A 21,147-nucleotide genomic window follows, 5' to 3' on the forward strand; every position below is an offset into this window, starting at 1 on the left:
GAAGATCATGTTTGATCTTTTGTGATGGTAAGTACAGTGTGAATATACACATTTTTTGGTGTCCCATGTGTGCAACATTGTGTATCACAGTGGCCATTCAACAATCCAACTCGTCGTTTAGTTGAAGTGTACCTGCTCTGGCAATTCAAGTCCGGGTAACATATTGTGCAGGACACACAACATAGTACATGTATGTAGAAATAGAGGAATGGAAGCGCTGCAGGGATCTGTTAGTGGCTCTTAGTACATGTATGTGTTAACTTATAGGGGGGAAAAAAGCATAATATGTGGCCTTTTGTTTTTCAAACCATGTTTACGTTTAAGTGCACAGAAAGCTTAAACAGACTGTAATTGTTACCCTTGTGGTCCTGCGGATACTCAGACTTGGATGTAGCCAATCTGGATGCAGCTTTTTGCTCTTCTCTTAGCTTGGGTCACTGTGTGTGGTCTGTGACCCTCTTGTTTGTCAGATCCACTCTCTGTATAGCACGGCTAGTCCCAGCATGCTGAAGAGGAAACAGAGCTCGCGGGTCGAGGCTCAGGCCATGACCGACTTTGGGCCAGACGAAACCCTCGCCGACAGCACAGACATCTTCTGGATCAACAAAGCAGTGAGTTTGCCTTTAACCGTATTAATTAAGGAATGATTACTATATCTCAGGATATCCCCCCCCCCCCCCCCCCCCCCCCCCCGTTCAACCCTTATTTTGAAGATCCAAAACACTGCGACCGGAACCGGATGTTGACTGAATGGTGTGTGTGTGTGTTGTCGGATAAGGTGTTGATCTCTCACTAGCTGATGAGAAGTACAGGCAGCGCCATTACAGCGACCGCTATGCTCCGTGCAATAAGCGTTGTTTTGACTAGAAATACCGCCTGGGACGGGGAATTGGAGATAAAAGCGACTGTGGGCACGTGTGTGTGGGTGCACAAGATGGCGCAGTCCAGTGTTATGACAACATATAGCAATCCGAGGCTAATGTGAGTAGCTTTTCGACTAGTTCGGATCAAAACATTTATACAACTGAATAAACGTAACTTACCTTTTATTGGCGCTTGCCGAGACTAATGATTAACGTAGGTTACGTGTTTCGGCGGGGAAAGTATTAAGCGTGTGATTCAGGCACTGTGCTTACTGGTCCATTTGTGTTGGATGATTGGTGTAGTTTAGTCTCACAGTAACGGCATATTCAGGATTGGAGGGCAAAATCAATAAATGATAATACTGTCCACAGTAAAATCCTCATGTTTATAATTAAATCTATTTATTTTTTCTTTATTTGAGCAGTGCTAACCGACTTTGTGTGTTTGTCGATTAGTCGCTAGTATGAATGTGACGACACTAGCGTTGACTCCCATTGTAACAAAATGGAATGCGGAAGTGCTCATTATATCTCAATGGAATAGTTCCAATGTTTGGAACTATAGCCCACAGCACCCCACTTTGTGGTGAGATCAAAGCGTGTCACCACTCTCTCTAATATATTATTGTGACGGTAACCACTGCTGTGGTGTGGATACCGTCATGTGAGATCATGTGGGTCTATAAGTCATCATCATACATAATCATCATGCTGAAAGGCACCGCTCGCTTCACATGGGTGTGATTTTTCCTCTTTGGCCCTTTTCTGCCGAATTTAGATGTTATGCCAATTAATTCTTTCCCCCTCCCTGCTTCCCTTCCTGAACACAGGCCAATTGTGTTTGTATAGACCAGTGGTTTTCAACCAGTGGTCCGATGACCACTAGTGGTCCTTGAGGAGGTTCCAGGTGGTCCCCAGCTAAATGATGCAGTGTTGGACTTAACCAAATTGAGTCAAGAGTTAATTATGGTTAAAAATCTTAATTTACAAGAAGTCGTGTTTGCCTGTTGTCTCTCCTATCTACGGTACAACATCAATACCACATGGAATTGTGGGCAAAATCTTCTCCAACAATAACTAAATAATCTTTATTTATGGGTCTGAGAGGCTAAATGTCATCAAATGGTGGTCCGTGCCTCAAATGCAGAATAAACTAGAATGACGAGCTGCCAACTTGCGCTTCGCACACAAGTTGGCCATGAATGGCCTACTTGTGTGCGAGCATAGCGCGCAACTTACTTCAACGTAAGTTATTGAAAACATCTGAGTTATATGTCTATATAAAACCCGTTGCAGATATCCACTACAACGGGTTCTAAATGTGTTAAGTGTCCTCTATATATACAGTATGTGTTTGAAACTCAAATTGGTTACGTCATCCACATATGTATACATGTTGTGTATTTTTGGTGGCACCTTCGGCCAATCAGGGATTGGCTGATGATGTAACTATGTATGTCTATGTAAAAAGGGTGGTTCCTAATTGGCCTGAGGGACAACACCGACATATGCCCCTCGGTCAATCAGGGATTGGTTGATGACGTAACTATGTACAGTATGTTTATGTAAAAACGGTGGTTTCTTATTGGTTTCAGAGTGCTACATGGTTAAAACATATAATCAATCACAGGTTAAAATAGGGTTATCAAAAATAAAAAGAATCGAGTGCAAAAACAACAATTTAACACGAGAACGCCTTCCGAAACAGGAACGTTTTCAGGCCTGCTTTAAAAGAGTCAATAGTCTGCGGCACTCTCAAGTCCATGGGGAGGCTATTCCACAGGCGTGGTGCTTTTTTTTTTTTATTGAAAGATTTATTAACAGTTTGTAGAATTTACAGTACATTTTAAGCACAAACTCAATACAAAGACTGTTAACTGTGAGTGGACGACCCAATTAAGCATTACACTTGTTTACAATAGGGTCCACATTGTTCAATTCATCAAAACATTTAGAGACATACAAACATTTAGAGACATACAAATAGACATTTCTATGTAGCTAAAGAACAGAACAGGAATTCATCATATAGGAAGCAAAAAAGGGAAAAGATACATTATACAGTGAGGGGAAATAGGGGGGGGGGGGGTGGGGTGGGGGGGATTCAGATTTGCCAAGCAAAAGGCCCGGCCCCCCATGGTGCGCAGTTTGGTGTCAGGAACCTGGAGTAGGAGTTTGTTTGCAGATCTGAGGGTGCGGGTGAAGGTTGTTTTGGAGGGTTACCTTCTATTATATCTACAACTGACAGATTACAACTACCAAAATGCAGCAGCCAGAGTTTTAACTAGAACTAAGATGAGAGAACATATTACTCCAGTTTTGGCATCACTGCACTGGCTTCCGGTTGTTTTTAGGATTGATTTTAAAATTATTTTACTTGTCTATAAAGCTCTCAATGGTCTCGCACCTTCCTACCTACATGACTGCCTGCCTAAATATGTCCCAAACCGCCCGCTAAGGTCTTCCACTGCTGGCCTGCTCGCTTTGCCAAAAAAAATGGCAACTAAAAAATACGGGGAAGCAGCTTTTTGCTTCTACGGGCTGTCGGCATGGAACAAGCTCCCTCTGTACCTTCGTCAGGCAGCCTCTGTAGACATTTTTAAAGCTCAGCTCAAGACCCACTTCTACAACATTGCTTTTAATTGATCGTTTTTATTTTAGTTTTTGTTATTCATGTCCTCACTGTATTGCATTACTGTCGTTGCCTTGCTTTTCTTTTATTCTCCATTGTTCTGTAAAGCACTTTGAGCTGCATTTCATGTCATGAAAGGTGCTATACAAATAAAGTTTTATTATTATTATTATTATTATTATTTATAACTGAGGATTTAACTTTTCAAAGCAATTCAGTAATTTTTGTTCCCTCCCCCCCCCCCCCCCCCCCCCATACCTGCAACCCCTCCCCCATATTCTTTCAGTGGGTGCACACTCTGCTGCGGGCCTGTGCCATCATCAGTGTCATTTCCGTGTGTATGAACACCCCCATGACGTTCGAACATTACCCCCCACTGCAATACCTGACCTTCACGCTGGACACCATGCTCATGTTCCTCTACACAGCCGAGATGATCGCCAAGATGCACATCAGAGGAATCGTCAAGGTTGTTCTCACTAATACTACTACTAGGCATGTAACGATATATCATATATCGATATTAATCCCGACGATATGAATCGATTCATTGAAATAATATATTTTTTTTTAATCTTTGAAAAATATTTTAAAAACCCCCCCCTTTTTGAGTGGTGCAACCACTCCTACAACCAGCAATGTCCGTGTGTGTTCACCTATGTGTTGGTTAATGAGCATGCGAATGAGTACCAGTAGGGGCGCTGTTGTGCGTTGTTGTGCCAGAAACAGAGAGAGAGTAAAAGTAATGCTACAGTACTTCTTTTGCAATGTAGTTAAATAAGAAATCTCAGGGGGGAAGATAAATTATATAAAATAAAATAAATGGCAATTCTTCTTTAAAATATATCTTAATATCGTGAAAAATCGTATCGTGATACGAATCGTATCGTGAGTTGAGTGAATCGTTACATGCCTAACTACTACTGCTAACGTGTATGGAAATGGTTAAAAGTTGATGCATTGAGGAGTTTGTATGACAGATGGTGCCTACTATTGCCGTTTGTGGCTTTTGGAGATGCGCTCTATAGTCATGTCAAAGTGTGAACGAAGCATGCAGTTATAGCACCACCACAGTATTTCCCATAGGATTTATTTTTTAACTATAGGAAGGCTGTTATGTTCAAGGGAATTGGTCCAGCGGTGCCAGAGATTAGCTGTTCACAGTCACACAGACAAAAAAACTAACGGGGGCAAAAACATAATCTCCGGCCTTCGGCTGCCCAACCTGGCGAAGATGATAAATAGGACTTAAGTGGTGCCCTTATCATCTTCTTATATGGAGCTGCAGGTTCGGGATCAATCGACGCAGATGTAATTAGACAGCAGAGTTTTCTTAAAGAAATACAGAGAATAAAAAGGCATCTGGCACATGAAAGTCCCATAATTATTGCCATGGAAAGTGCGGACTGTTTAATTGGCAAATCAAGGATAATACTCACACAGACTGACAGCGAGGCATATGGCAGGCACAAAAGGAACGAGAGAAAACACTGGAGTAATTTCGGCATTTCCTGCTGTTGCCTTGAACCCGCATTTTAACTATAATCAGTCCCGTGTAATGTGAAAAGGAGGATCTGTAATAATTTCCCCTTTTTATGTGGGAATGCGCAATGAAATTCAACACGTGTCGACATGTGTAATTGGGGTGATTAGTCAATATTGCTTGAAGAAGCTTCCAAGTGTGCCAGCAGCATGGACCTTGAGCACTGATGTCAAACACTGAGTGTATCCAAGAGATTCAATTCACCCCTCACGGATCCATGTATTAGCTAACGCTATAGTACTTACTTTATGATGTGTTTTAGGTTTGTTTATTTTATTTTAAAGGATCACCTAGTCTTCCTACTCCTGAACATACAGACATGAAAGAAAGTATAAGACAGTCACACACTGGTCTTTGGTTCAGTGCAGTTGTGCTCTGTAAATAAAGTGGATTGGATTCGATATACAGTATATACCGTGTTCCCTTATGCGTGGAGCCATTGAGCCGGTGGTCGCTCAACCCCTTAGAGCTGTTAACACACCTCCTTAAGTGGTAATTATGATTACCTCTGTTGGCCCCATGGCATTTTAATTGGTTCTCGCTTCTATGGTTTCATAATTATTTGTCTTGTTTACCATCATGCAAATGTGGGCTGTTTGGGGTTGGTGTTAGTGTTTTAAACAATTTATTTTCCTTCACTGCCATTGCAGTGTTATCGGCTGTACTTTCCCCAACATAGCCCGTCAGTCTTTTATTGGCGTGCCACCACCTCGAAACAAATTCAGCGAAGAGGCTCTCTGTGCTCACACCCAACGGTTGGCCAAATTACAGTGCTTTACTTGACAGAACACACAGTGCTTTTTTAATAATTCCTTTAATAATTATGTGTAAGTGGTTACATAGCATTTTACCCATGTACTGTATCCACTCATTTGCGTGGTCATTATTTCCTTTTGTTGGTACAGGGTAATGAATCTCTCTCTCTCTCCTCTCTCTGTGCCTTTCCCCTCCACTTAGGGGGATAACTCCTATATGAAGGACCGCTGGTGTATGTTTGACGGAATCATGGTGTTCTTCATCTGGGTATCCTTGGTGCTGCAGGTATCAATGTTGATTTTGTCGACTAATACTATGACAAACGATGTTCGTCGACTGCCCTTTTTCACTGACAAAAAACAAATCGAAACTAATTGAAAACCAACCTACGTATGATGACTAAAACTAAGACTATTCACAATTTCGTCAACAAATAAAAACTAGACTAAAATGTTAGCAAGTCACTAGTGGAGAGATCCAGTAGAAGTCATTTTTCACTTGGTTGTATCTTCAAGCTCAAAGCGCGTCGCAGCGGCTATTTTCAGCAAGTGTAAAATCAGTCATTACGACACTATTCAAGAGACACTGACAAACTAAAATAAAAATGTGCTGTCGTACAGTATCTATCCCTATAGTGCTGCTGCTGCTGCGTTTGCACGGGCTTGCTGCGAGGCATTTCTGCTGCCTTATTAATCATCCCATTTTTCTCTTTGTCTTAGGTGTTTGAGATAGCGGAGCTGGTGGATCAGATGTCTCCTTGGGGGATGCTGAGGATCCCCAGAGCGCTCATTATGATCCGCGCCTTCAGGATCTACTTCCGCTTCGAGCTTCCCCGCTCACGCATCACCAACATCCTCAAGTATATAATGCAATTATTGTGCTTGGCCATCGCACTCCTTAAGCCATTCTGAACGGGAACCCCTTTTTGGTGTTTTAAAGCCTCATGTTATACTTTTTGCTATTGAAAAATAGCAGATCTACAAGCTCGTAGCGCGGTAGCTTGTAGATCTGCTATTTTTGAAAAATCGTGAAAATGTGTCAGAAATCTTTGAATATATATTCTTTCAGAGCGAACGTTTTATTATTTTTTTTTAAACGTTTTTAACTCTGATCTTTGCTTCTGGGGTGTCCCTGGAACACCATTATTTTCAGATGGGGTCGGCGGCATTTGTAGGCATCCTCAGGTCAAAATGGGTTAAATACAGCGACCATAGCACATTAATAGTTGTACATGTACAGATGTAATATCATCATAATGCCATTAGAGCTGACATTGAGACATCCTTTCTTCCCTGCCATCTCTCTCTCTCTATCTCTATCTCTATCTCTATCTCTATCTCTATCTCTCTCTCTCTCGCTGTCTCTCTTGCTGTCTGTCTCTCTTGCTGTCTGTCTCTCTCTGTCCCTTTTCACACTTCCTCCAGGCGATCGGGGGAGCAGATCTGGAGCGTGTCGATATTCCTGCTCTTCTTTCTTCTCCTCTATGGGATTCTGGGTGTTCAAATGTTTGGAACATTCAACCATCACTGTGTTACTAATGACACAGAGTTTGGGTAATAATGCTGTTTTCAGAGTTGTTTTCTTTTTTTTAGAGTTTGTAATATTTTGTGATGCAAAAGTTATGAAACATGCACTGCACTGCACAAAACAGAAGATAGATAACGGTAGAATGTATCCACGCATTTGTAATTACCTTGCATTACCTTACCTTTGCAGCATACAGTTCGGTCACTGTACTGTATGTGCTGTTAGGAGTCGCACACCAATGTTGTGCAGTATACTGACTGTCGATTTACAAGCTTACTATGCATCGCACTGCGATGTAGATTTACCATCTTCGGTAGAAGTATAATGGTGCTGTAGCTGCTCGGATGGGTGTATGTTTGCGTGAATCGGTGATGTATAATTTGTAAAACGATTTGGAAAATGTCACTTCATGAATGCAGATCATATTCAGCTCTATTTGTTCCTAGCTATAGTCACTCTATAGTTCATATTTTCTCATGAAAATCCCCCCCTCCCCTACCCCCCCCCCCCATTATCTGAGAATATTTCGCAAGAACAACAGTGCTTGCGTGAATGGTGTGCATGTACGCGTGCACCGTTGCATCCGCGTAAAGGAGGTTATTATGCAGATGGGAGTGATGATGATAGCGGGAGCCCTCGGGGAGACAAAAGAAGGGGTGGTGGTGATGATGGGTGGGACGGGGCGTTAGGAGGAGGGGGGATAGACTTGGTACAGCCATCACCGCTCGAGCCGCGAGCTGCCACGAGCGTGTGTGTTAATCATAATAATCAACATCTCCTACGTTTTCCTTGCTATGTGTTACGATGCTCATTCCCGCTGTACGCTGCGTGCCCCCCCCCCCCCCCCATAGCCCCCATCTGTCTCTGCTCCCATTGACGAGTGCCTCAGGGACACGGCATACATTGACCTTTTGCCGGGAAAGAAAGATAGCAGAGGAGACATTTTCACATTTCACAGTCGTCTGCAAACATTCTCCCAAAGGTGGCGTGGCTGTGATTTGTTTGCTGCCTTCTCCTTTTTTCCGTAAAACCCACCCCACCCCACTATGCTTTTAGTGAGGCATTTTAGAAAGATGTCACAGTATAAACGTGGTATGTCTAATCTCTATCAGCCATTCGCCCTTGGTTCAAAGTCACAGTTCTGCCGCCTCTCACTGTCTCACACACACCCGGCGAATTTGATTGAGATTGAGAGTGAAATGGCAGGGGAGTGTGAGACTGTTGCGGGTATTTCCATGAGATGAGAAGGACATTATGAATAAAGTGGTGTCTCTGCACATTTCCACATGTCAAGATGATTCCAATTGACCTTGCTAGTTGTTACGCTTTGAAACTGTGTGACAAAAGACGCACCTGTAGATTCATAGGAATTATACAAGTAGTCCATCCATGGGTGATGCCATTTTCTTCAGCTCCACATTGTGTTTGATCACAGCCTCTTGAATCTTTGTTCCCATGGAGAAAAAAAAAAAAACACATCTTTATAGATGTGGCATTTGCTAACATGGTAAATCTTGACTGACTGACTGCAACTCACTGTCATGTGACAATGAATTTCTATCAGATTCTCTGAACAAGTAAACAAATAATGATTAATACTCTTATTAATAATGTCTAGTAGCCAGCCCATAGAGCCCAATTGTGAACCCGGACATGTTGAGTACACCAAAGTTTTATGTTAGAGATGTTGAGTATGGGTCCCCAGCATGTAGAAACTGCCGGATGCTAACTTGCATATGTTGAGCAATTTTCATAATTGGCATAATATGTGACCATACCAATTACAACCTATAGAAGGCAAACTATTAAAAGTTTCATCATGCTTTATGTAGCATGTGATGTGTCAAACTAGGAGTTTTTCATGATGCTGAATCCATTCAAACATTTCAAAAACAGTCATTGGGCCAGAAAAATCAATCACAATGATGTCAGCACATTTGGGGCATGGCCGTTTTTAGCCCAATGAGTGTTTTGCTAAACTAATGCTTGGAATGGATTCAGCATCATGAAACCCCCTAGTTTGACATGTCACATGCTAGATAAAGCATGATGAAATTTTGAATATTTTGCCTTCTATAGGTTGTTAATGGTATGGTCACATATTATGCCAATTATGAAAATTTCTCAACATATGCTAAAAGTTAGCATCCGGCAGTTTCTACATCCTGGGGAGTTGGGACCCATACTCAACATCTCTAACATAAAACTTTGGTGTACTCAACATGTCCGGGTTCACTTTTTGGCTACTAAGCTATTATGTTTGCTTTTGCTTTTGTCCGTTTCATGGTATTGGTGGAAAAGTGTCCATTTCATGGTATTGGTGGAAAAGTGTCCGTTTCATGGTATTGGTGGACCGTCCACCTCTCATTTGGGGCTTAATTTATCCCCACTTTGTTATGAACCAAGTTGATTTCTGTGATAAGGCACAGTGACATTAGCCATTAACCAGCCCAGTATAATTAGCTGTATCAGGATTCACCACTATGCCTGTGATTGCCCTTTGTGATACTGCAATAAATTATCCCTTCTCCTGCATACCCCTTAATAAACAATTTGGATGAATGTCTGGCTGGCCAATTTGAAGGCATTAATTTTCATTAGACAAATCAAGCAGCTCTTGGAATAACACCTGTGGCTAAAAGACACGGCGATAGGGAAAAGAGGTGTGTGTGTGTGTGTGTGTGTGCGCAAGAAAGAGAGTGTTTGTGAATATTGCATGTGGGCACATTGCAAGTTATTAGATCAAATTTTAATGTTTGTAATTCCCATCAGTCTCTGTCTCAACTGTTGGCTAATCCTCAACAAACGTTAATTACACAATTACCTTTGAAATGATCAATTCAAATACAGTATATAGGCATGACTTACATATGACCGTGACAAACAAAAGCCATACTTTGACTTACTGTATATCTTACTACTTACCGGCTTTCACCTGTATTGTTATGTATTTCGTAACATTATCTCATTTACCTATTTTTATTGCACCATAAGTCGAAAAGTCCTATAGTGACATGTGTGTTTTCCACTATGGTTAGCAATGTGACATGGAACAGCCTGGCCATCCCAGACACCCACTGTTCCAATGACTCGGAGGGCTACCAGTGTCCTGCAGGCTTCAAATGCGTGGACCTCATGGAGGATATGGGCCTCAGCAGGCAGGAGCTGGGCTACAGCGGCTTCAACGAGCTGGGTAGGACACACACACGCACACATATTCACACACGTACTGTATTTGCTAGACAGTGTATGTATGTAATAATAAAAAAATAGCAAAAACACCTGCAGTATCCCGATGTGTGTCGCCTCGGAAGGAAGTGTAGGAAAGGAAGGAAGGAGGATTCAAGTGATAATGTGATCAGAATCTCAGCATTTATTTGGTAAAACACGAGATGAAATCGTTACAAAGCAATAGCGTGTGAAAAAGTACACGCGAGTTGTCTGTTTCAACCAAGCCTCCGTAGTCAATGTGAGTCTCAGTTGAACAGCCCCCTTCACAAAGAATCCAAGGTGTTATATACAAGGAATGATATCCCTCCAGGTCCCTCCTCTCACCGGACATGAAATAAGCGCTTCCTGACTTTTGACCAATGAGATCTGGGTCAGTAGCTGCTTCCGGTTACAGAGAGAGGTGGGCCTTCTAGATGGAGAACATGTCCTGTCTTGATATGTAGACCTTTGACAGAGTTTGGACTTATATAACAATAATGATGAATTAAAAGGTACAATGAGAACGTAGTTAAAATACAACGGAAGTAAATTAAACTGAACAGACTAATTCATTTCTTAATATAGTCTGTTCAGTTTCATTAATGATTATGGTTTTCTTTACTGGGTTAAACTGTTTAATTCATTTCTTAATATAAACAGTTTAACCCAGTAAAGAAAACCATAATCATTAAAATACCCTGTGTTATAGTACATTTTAAATCATTACATAATGCTCTCACTAGTAATAGTTTCATAGCGTTTCTCATTATTCTATAATGACAGAAGATTGTTAAAAGTCATTCTTTAAGTTAAATGTGAAACAGCTACTCAGTGAAAAAGTCCCTAGCCAAATCGTCACCGGAAGATTCTAGTTTCTCAACAGGGGAGCAAGCTTCAAACGGTTGGCACAATAGGCCTTTTGGGTCCAGGTGCAAATAAGGAGTCTTTGAGTCTACAGCAGGTCTCTAACAGAAGGAACATTTTCGCATGAGTCAACAGATTTTGTCAGAGAGAACTTCTTGTTTAGTTTCAACATTACATACTCAAGTAGTTATGAAATATCATGCTATATGATTCACCATATACCACACCTGCACCAGTGGCAAAGTGGCCTCTATTATTACCTGTATTGTGCAGCTCTGTACTTCATCAAGAAGAATGGTGGTGGATGTAAAGCTTGCGTCTGTATGTTTGTTTTTGCGTGCGTGCGTGCGTACGTATGTACAGTACGTATGCGTGTTTACACCAGCTTTAGCGTGAAGCTGTGCCACTTAGCAGCATGCTCCATTCCTGTCGGCTGAATGGGGCCTAAATCCTGTGTCGGTATACAGCAGTGACAGCACAGTGGCTCTAATCTTTAAATTGCTGTGAAGGAGAGTGAGAGAGCTTAGCGGAGCAGCACAGCACACATCTTGATACAGACTCAGACATACCGGTGTGTTGGACTGATTATTATAATAGTATACATATCATTGCTTTTGTAGACCTGACACCGGCCAGATTCTACAAATGTCTTCTAAATCATGAAAAACCTGTGTTTCTATGTCAGTGGTTCCCTAGGTTTTTCATGTCAAGGACCCCAAAAACGATGAAATTGGCAGCTGATCCCCATCTGATTCCAGGGAATTACAATTTACAATTTAGGCATTTAGCAGACGCTCTTAATCCAGAGCGACTTACATAAAGCAAGAACAAAAAAGTATGGGAATACATCACATAAAAGCATTTATCATGAAACATGCGTAAGCTAAGAAAGGAATCCAGGGACTCCCCCAGAAGCAAAGATTAGAGTTAAAAACGTACACTGTGATAGAATATATAATCAAAGATTTTCGCCACATTTTCACGATTTAAAAAAAATAGCAGATCTACAAGCTCGTAGGGCGGCACTCTGTGCCGCGCTATGAGCTTGTAGATCTACTATTTTTTTAATTCAATTTCAATAGCTAAAGTATAACATAATGCTTCCTGTCCAGAATGGGTTCATAGATATACAGTATATCAGTGTTATGGTTGAAATATCCTTTGCTGACGTTGAGTTGGAGTTTGTCGAGCATAGACGATAGGCATACAGTATTTATGTTATTTCACAAATGGTGTTTATATGAAGGATGTTCAGACGTAGACATTTTTGTCTAGTAGCATGTTGTGACTGGTCAGATACAGTATGTCCCATTGCTTGGTTTGCTCGAACAACGACTCAATGAGTGACCTTTGGTCTTCTAAAAGAACCTTTGTTCTTCTTTTTTTTTCCACACAGAGCATTAAAGCGGCTATAATCAATAATATGTCAGAATTTTAATGACTTTGTATTTTATTTCTTTTTTGGTATTCAGACAGCCAGCAATGAGTAAAACACTCCCAAAACAATGTAGTCTCTGTGATCTAGGGCCCACAATCTGCAAGCAAAGATGTTCCCAGAAGCTTTTGTCATTGGTCGGGAAAAAAAACCCGGTCGAAATGACTAACCAATCAGGAAGTAGACAGGCAAATCGACCAATGACAAAGCTTCTAGGAAAATATTTGAATGCCGATTGTGGCCCCTAGATGTGTGACAGAGACTACATTCTTTTGGGGAAGTTTTTACCCAATGCTGGCTGTCTGAATACCAAAAAATATATAAATAAAAAGGTCATTAAGATGTTGACATATTATTGCCTATAGCAGCTTTAATACAACACTGCGATAACGCGACGCAACATTCACTCAGAACTAGGTTAATTGAGTTTTCACCCCAAAATCGACCTGCTATGCATGCATGAGGCATAAATGCTTTTATTGTGATTACATTTATTGTTAATTGCCGTATCGTGCATTTTACCTTCAGGCACTGGAACCATAATAAATGACAACCACCACCAACCAAATCCTGGTCTCTAAACAAAAATATATTTCTATTAGTGGGAAAACTAGGTTGTTCGTGTCTGTTTAAAGTATTGTTATTATGAGTCTTTTTCCTCCTCAGGCATGTTTCATATGAGTGGGTTCATAGATCTCTCTATGACCCCATTTCCAAGCATACAAAGAATGTATTATAGTTGCAGACAAGCTAGTGATACTTAAAACTCTTTTAGATGATCAGACTCCTCAAATACACATGCTCTACTTTGAGGAACCAAAATTGACCAACTGTGGTTCCCTCTTTTGGGAACTCAAAATGGAAGAACTTTATGGCAGGCACTTGACACTGCCTTTCTCACAATCCTGCACTCCTCCCAACTTGCAGGCTGATCGCAATGAAAGAAACTTTATTTTTTTAATTTAGTTTTAAGCGGACTGACCTCATGCTCCCCAGTCACATAACAGCACCCCTTGATCATTCCTAGCAGCCCGAGCCCCTGCTGTTTTCACAATTACCTCAGCCAGCATATACAAAGAACGATGATTGTTGACACCTTGAGAGAGAGAGAGAGAGAGAGCAACTGCAGAATGGTCGTGCAGCCAATTCAACGACGATTGCGCAACAAAATGGGAATGGTGCGACCAGTGCCCGGGTCGGGAAAAATAATAATAATTAGACCAGTCATCTCCCAATAGTGCGGGGAGCCGGGGACATATAGACCCTTCTGACCCCCCTAACCCCCCCCCCCCCCCCCCCGGCACCTTTGGCCTTACAGGCACTATTTTTGCTAAGTGATTGATTGCTAAGACTGTTTTTTGAATGTGGATCTCTCTCTCGCTCTGTCTTTGTCTCTCTGTCTGTCTCTCTCTCTCTCTCCTCAGGTACCAGTATTTTTACAGTGTACGAGGCTGCATCCCAGGAGGGCTGGGTGTTCCTCATGTACAGAGCCATCGACAGCTTCCCTCGCTGGCGCTCCTACTTCTACTTTATCACCCTCATCTTCTTCCTCGCCTGGCTCGTCAAGGTTAGGAACAATGGAAAACCCCCACTCCACCCCGTCCCCACCCCGCCCCCTCCCACCCGACCCGACTCTAATGTCCTCTTTCACCTGGCATTGCTCAAATTGGGGGAAATGGACTCTCAATAATCTAATCACCACTGGTCTTAGGCTAGACATAACGACTAATCTCCACTGGTTAATTTTCACTCCCAATTATTAGTTTCTCTGTCCATCTCCATCCCTGACCCGTCTCTCTCTCTGTCTCTCTGCCAGAATGTGTTCATTGCTGTGATCATTGAGACGTTTGCTGAGATCAGAGTGCAGTTCCAGCAGATGTGGGGGTCCAGGAGCAGCACCACCTCTACAGCTACAACACAGGTACCACGTACCACACAATATGTGCTCACACAGACACACGCTCACAGCATTGACAAGACTAGTACACTGCCTGTTGATACTGTAACCCCATGACAAGCTCTTGTCTGTCCCTTGACCCTTAACCCTGGTCTTGAGGAGGTCACACTGATGGCTCCATGTTGTGGCCGGACATTTGGAAAAGGCCAGCTGCATCACGTTATTCCCCAACACAACCGACATGAAAGGAGAAATAGTCAATTGTAGAAACGGGATTAAGATCAGCATAACCTCTAGAGGCCGCAACTTACTTACTTATGCCTGACACACTTTCCAGGGTATAGGCCGTCGACTAGGGGCCGCAAGCTGGGCTTTTATAGTCTTTCACAGTACACCAAGCACTATGGGCTCTATCTTGCGTCAGAGTCCCATCCATCCATCCAACAACAGCTCCACCAGAGAGCTCCAGACTTCCCTCTCCAGAGCAACATTAGTGACTTCCTCCTGGGGGATCCCGAGACGTTCCAAGGCTAGTGAGTCGATGTGTTTCCTCCAAGTGTGCCTTGGTCTGCCCCGGGGTCTCCTCTGTTGTAGCATGAAATGGTCTCAAAATCAGCAAGCAGAACGAAGCATCAGAAACAGGACTCCGGCTCAAGATTCAGGCATCATCATCTTTATTCACAAGTTCTTAGTCAATACAGCAAATAGACAGCATCACTGCGTCCCGTTACTCTCTCTACATCAATGACAACCATCCCCATTTATTCCCTCCCAACCACATTTACAACAATAGAATAGACAGTCAGTAACAGGTGGTCATACTAATATGTCCTTTCTTGGTTGAGGAAGGAGAGAGCAAGGCATACAGTAGGTGGCACCTACGTACTAGCACCTATATAGGTGCTAGATGGTTCTATTCTCGCCCTATCTTTAAGGGAGATGCCAGCCAAGAAAACTAATTTCGACCAACACTTCATGACCATATAGGTGAGAGTAGGAACGAAGATCAGAGTCCCTAAATCCGTAATTTGGGGATTTAGCATTGTGTAAGTTAGGCTATCTTGGTCTTTGGACACCAGCCTAAATCCCTAAAACACCTCCACTACCCGTTACATTATGCATAGGTGTGGTTTGGGCGTGCCACATGCCATTGCCTTTCAGAGAAGACTGCGCATACAATGTCCCCAGTGCAATCTTGGCTCTCACCCTATTTACCCATGGTAGAGCGACGCATTGCTGCCTTGGTATAAATTAATATTTCATAAAGAAGGTTGTTTTGTGTGTCCAGTTGCTAGAGTCTCTATCCACTCTGCAGCCTCACTGAGGCATTGGACAACCCGGTTAGTTACTCTCTAGCCTTTGTTTGCCTTTCAATAAAACTATATTTTATAGTGATACATATCACGTACATGTTACTGATCATATATAATGTTATATTATGCACAATGAAAGGATGAAACTGAACAGACCGAATGCAATTGCGCACTACACACAGAACAAATATCATCTCCTTTGAATAGTCTATTATCTTATATAAACACAAGGAATTGACAATCTCACTTCTGCTGACAATCATTCGTGGAGAATTGGGAGAGAATGAGACCTGTAATAAGTCTTATTTATAAAATGAATAAAATATTCCAGAGCATGTTTTTTTTAATAATTATTATTTTGCGATTTTGCGATTTTTTCACCCAGTGTCAATTATCTAATGCAACCTTTTTTCACCAAGTACGATACGATACGATAGAACTTTATTGTCAGCTTTCACTGAAATTTGTTTTGCGTCCATGACGTGGTCTCAACCTTTTTTCACCAAGTACCACCTCGGAAAATATTTGGCTCTCCGGGTACCACCATTATGACATTAAAATACATCAAACAAATACAGTAGCGTACACCTAAACTATCCCATCCTATTCACACAGGAGGAAGATTTGAAGGGCACTAACTGACTCTGACTGCAGTGCTGGACAAAATATTCTCTTTAAACTTTTATAGTTAAATTTTAAGCGTTGCCACTGTTTTAGTTTGTTGTGATCCGTGAACGCATCGTCGGCAGTGCTCTGAGCCAACAACAAAACCCCCCATGTTTTTTGTGAGGGTATACCTACCCTAGGGGACACGAGGAGAACATGCAAACTCCACACAGAAAGGCCCTTTTGCCAACCACGCCTCGGGTATGGGCACTGATGATGACGCGGAGGAGGGAGCATTCCAGAGCATGTTGATGGCATCATGCGGCCACTATACCGCAGGGTTCGCTTCCCAGCGACAGGGGTGCAGGGCAGGCGTGCCGCCAACTTGGCAGAGTGCTTCAGCGAACACAAATCCAGTGTTCGCTTTTAGGGAAACCGGCATGTCCTTGTTAGTACTGATCCCTGCTGGGTCCCATTATGAAAGTAGATAAAATAACGTTTGATATACTGTATAATGTAAGTAGGTTATTTCAATAGCTGATCGCGCATGTGCATGCGTGAGTATTTACAGTGCACGTGCAGTGTCGTGCACATGTAAAGATCCAGAGTACACCAGTGCCTGCTGTATGCATGCATCCATGTCAGCGAGTGAAATGGCACAGTGATTTGACGCAACAACCTGTCAGGGACAGACTGGAAATGCAGAGTGAGCCTCTGGGCTACTGACATAGTTGCTACAGTGTCTTGGAGAAGAGCGGGCATTTGGAGGGAATTGCTATTAAGGATTAATGGCGAGCAATGTCATACTGATTATTGCATTTTCACACAAAATGGATTTTAAAACGTGTATTTCTAATCAATGGCTTACATGATCAGTTCTGACTAATGGCATATTAGGCTGTTTTGCTCAGCCACATGTGTGCATAGTGTTTAGTGTTGAGCACAGCTGAAATGTTGACTTGGATCTTATTATATCGTCTCTCTCGGGTAGTAACCTCATGTCCAAAACTGTTACTCTTCAGGATTCAAATTGCAGAATTGCAAGCTTGTTGATCTGCTACTTTTGATGCTTTTGTCTGACACTGTACTGTAGTATATGATGATATGATGAAGTAGGGCCTTAGTTTACGACAAAACACAAAGTTCTGCTTGACAGCAACTATATCTTTTGACCAAACTCAAATCAGATGTTACCGTTAGGAGGAGTGCCGATGAAGTTTGCCCCAAAAGGAATATCATGGTACTGTATAATACACCAGGACTTTCCTGTAACAGTATATGCGGTATGCCCTCCTATAAAGACTACTCTCTATACACACCTACTGTACTCTACATGAAAAATACCGTGAGATAACTTCTGTTGTGATTAGCTGCAATACAAATACAATTACTTTGACTTGACTCCACAAAATAATTCATAACATTTTACCATTTGCTATTACTGTATAGTCATTTCCTCGGTATAATGATCTTTCAAATAAACATTGGGTTTAGGCATGGCAACAATCTATCTCACAGACAGAGTAGGAGAGAACACGTCTCTCCGTATGCCGGGAGGCATGACAGAGCACATAGTCAAAGCACCCCCAAATAACAATCACTCTGCCAAAACAATCAATACAGACTGATGAGTCTCTGAAAACAACACCTCTGCAGATGAAAACAAAGGAAAGAGCAGGGTGAGTCATATAATTTCAATAGCGTCACCTTATTTTTTTCCCCTTCTGGAACAGAAGGGCTGAGGCACATTGCGTAACAAGGTTGTTGAGCTGCACCTGTCACAAACACATCGTGATTTTCCACCCAATCATAATTTGAATGAACCGAAGGATCGAACAGCGTCACCTTCTTAAAGGGGCTCCACCATGAATTTCAAATCAAATGTATTATAAATGTTGCCCCTTTTAATACCTCTTTATACCCACTGAAGATCCAACCATTCAGATCATTCATTTCCATCCTCTCTCAAGATGCTATTCCAAGCCGTAAAAATATACTGGGGAACATAACGATTTCCGTTTATGAAATATTAAAATTGATTTTGGAGACTCCGACGATTAATCTTAAAATCTATTAATCGGCGGCATCCCTATTCTGTATGAAATATAAATGTATTCCAAGGCAGCGACACGTCGCTCTACCATGGGTAAAGAGGGTGAAAATGTTCAAATTCGTGGTGGGGCCCCTTTAACCGTTAGCCACCTTTCACATTAATCTGGCCCAGCGCCAATCCCGTAGATCTACGTGAATTGGTCTTTTATAGTGCTTTTGATCGATCAAGTCGAGATGCTATTCACATTAGCATTGGGTTGCTAGCTGGTGTGGTCAATAACACTGGAGCGCGCCATCTTGATCGCAGCGTGTATACACATCCATTCTATATGTTTGATGTCACACTCTTATTTTGGCCTAAGTCATACTAATTAACTAAAAGGGGTGGGATCAGCATGATGATCCTTTTCAATTAGGACTTTGGCGATTTTACCAGAGGTGGCCAGTGTCATGAGGAGCTGACTTAGGCCAAAAAACAATTTCCTCAAAAAGTAACTTGGGCCAAGACGGTGAGTGCCACCTGGTGGACGAAAGTGGTGGTGCTTGGGTTCCAGGTGATGAGAAGCAATTCCATTTTGGGTGCCATCTTAGATGCTAAAGCATAGCATTAATGCTAACAAGCTACAATGAGGTCCATCCTTGATCTAGAAAACCACAATGTTCCCATCGTACTCACAGAATAATCAGAAAAGACCTCCAAACATCGGGGATTTGTTCAAAAGCACGGATAGTGCCGTAGTTTCCGAGATAAGAGCGTGCAAAGGCCGTGGCTAAAACAGAATCTAATGTGGTGGGTCGTACAGAAACAGTACGGCGGGGCCCTAGCAACCGTGCATAGCAACTGGAGCAGTTCCAAAAATGGAAAATAGCAAGGCAATCTTATAGCGATATCAAATGCCTCAAGACAAGCCCACTCGTCATGAGCGCCCGCGCAATTGAAACTCTTTCCGGGCCTAAGACGAGGAGGACGACTATTAAATGTGATTAAATATCGCCTAGGATGAAAAATAATGGTTATTATAAACGGTTATGGCGTCCATCGTCACTATAAGCAACCCTTAGCTTCCATGTTGGTGATGATGTCGTCATCTATATTACATCAACGGATCCCGGGCAGGACACGATAAAAAAAAACTCAATCCATTGAAATTGCCCTCAGATTGAGGTGATCCTACGAAACTACCGTGCTGATGCCTTCCAGCTGTTTTGATGGTAACACACAGATGTAGGGTGCACCACAGTGGCACTGATATGCTTCTGTGTGTGTGCAAGTGCCTCAATTTCGATGGTTCCGGCCTCTTAAAGACGCCGCGCCGGCTTAAAACGTGGCAGGTCCCAGGCCGTAGCGTAACGGTCTGGGCACTGGACTGGTAATCCAGTCGCAGTGTGCCGCGGGTTCGACTCCCGGACCCGACACGGCCTTTACTGCATGTCATCCCCCCATCTCTCTCCCGTTTCCTGTCAGCCTACTGTCTGTCCCTTCAAAAAAAAATCAATAAAAGGCGTAAGCCGCAAAAAAATATCTTAAAAAAAAAAAAACGTGGCAGGTAAAGACAAATAAGCGCCAGCAGGGGGATGGGCATGGATAGAGTTGATCAGGACAAGTATACCCGTCCTCAGGATCAAATGTGTTAATAAGGTGACATATTGTTTAATTGTCTTTTAAATCAAACATCACAAGAGATTACCTGAAAGTAATGCTCTTACTACATCTAAATATAATTAAGGGAATGTCTGCCTGTGTGTTTGTCTGTACGAATCAATGTCGCTCCTCCTCACTGCACCAATCGCTCTGAATTTCCGCACAGGCATTGACGATTACATTATGGAGGTCTTGACAAGGCCCTTTTTCACTTCATCAAATTGTACACTGTTATTAGCATCGAATGCCTGTTGCGTTACACCAGTATCAGTTTCCTATCAAATTTTGTTAATAACTTCCGTGCCTCTGTTTACAAATGGACTATGGAGCAGTATTTGGGACACGGGTGTGTCCGCTGACTGGTCGCGTGCTAACTGCGTCATGATTCTAACGCTCTTGAGAACACGAGTGTGTGCAACGACGGGTCGCGCGCAGAACGTGTGTGTGTGTCGCGTGCTAATTACTAATGCACGATCTATTCAGAACGAGGAGAGGCAAGCCTCTCTCTCAACTGTGTGTGTGTGTGTGTGTGATGGAGAGGCAGAGACAATGCTTTGCTTGCTTCGTGGACCACTGCCTCGAGTCGAAATGCATATATCAATAATAGGCTATGATCTTATATTCAAACGGTTAAGGACTAGTTTATACAATTTTCTAAAACATTGTGGTTAATAATTACTGTCATGTTAATGTCATGTGATATGCTGCTTCAATAGCCTACACTTTAACATGACAGAATGCAGTCAGAACATGAATATACACCAATAGAAACCAAAGCAATTGGCATGGCCAGTGTATGGAACTCCA

General features: G+C 42.3%; 1 protein-coding gene across 1 annotated transcript in view; it reads left to right on the forward strand.

Moving 5' to 3' along the window:
- The first annotated feature begins 476 nt into the window (after positions 1 to 476).
- nalcn (sodium leak channel, non-selective) overlaps positions 477 to 21,147 on the forward strand; it is a 111,843-nt gene continuing 91,172 nt past the window's right edge. The window contains exons 1-8 of the mRNA XM_083776368.1: positions 477 to 611; positions 3,782 to 3,964; positions 5,996 to 6,079; positions 6,514 to 6,653; positions 7,219 to 7,347; positions 10,360 to 10,514; positions 14,255 to 14,397; positions 14,647 to 14,751. Coding sequence (XP_083632494.1) covers positions 504 to 611; positions 3,782 to 3,964; positions 5,996 to 6,079; positions 6,514 to 6,653; positions 7,219 to 7,347; positions 10,360 to 10,514; positions 14,255 to 14,397; positions 14,647 to 14,751 — 1,047 coding nt within the window. The 5' untranslated portion in view covers positions 477 to 503. The remainder of the gene's footprint in view (positions 612 to 3,781; positions 3,965 to 5,995; positions 6,080 to 6,513; positions 6,654 to 7,218; positions 7,348 to 10,359; positions 10,515 to 14,254; positions 14,398 to 14,646; positions 14,752 to 21,147) is intronic.

Source organism: Protomyctophum parallelum (genome assembly GCF_964188405.1).
Source record: "Protomyctophum parallelum genome assembly, chromosome: 11".
In the NCBI taxonomy this organism is placed as follows: domain Eukaryota; kingdom Metazoa; phylum Chordata; class Actinopteri; order Myctophiformes; family Myctophidae; genus Protomyctophum; species Protomyctophum parallelum.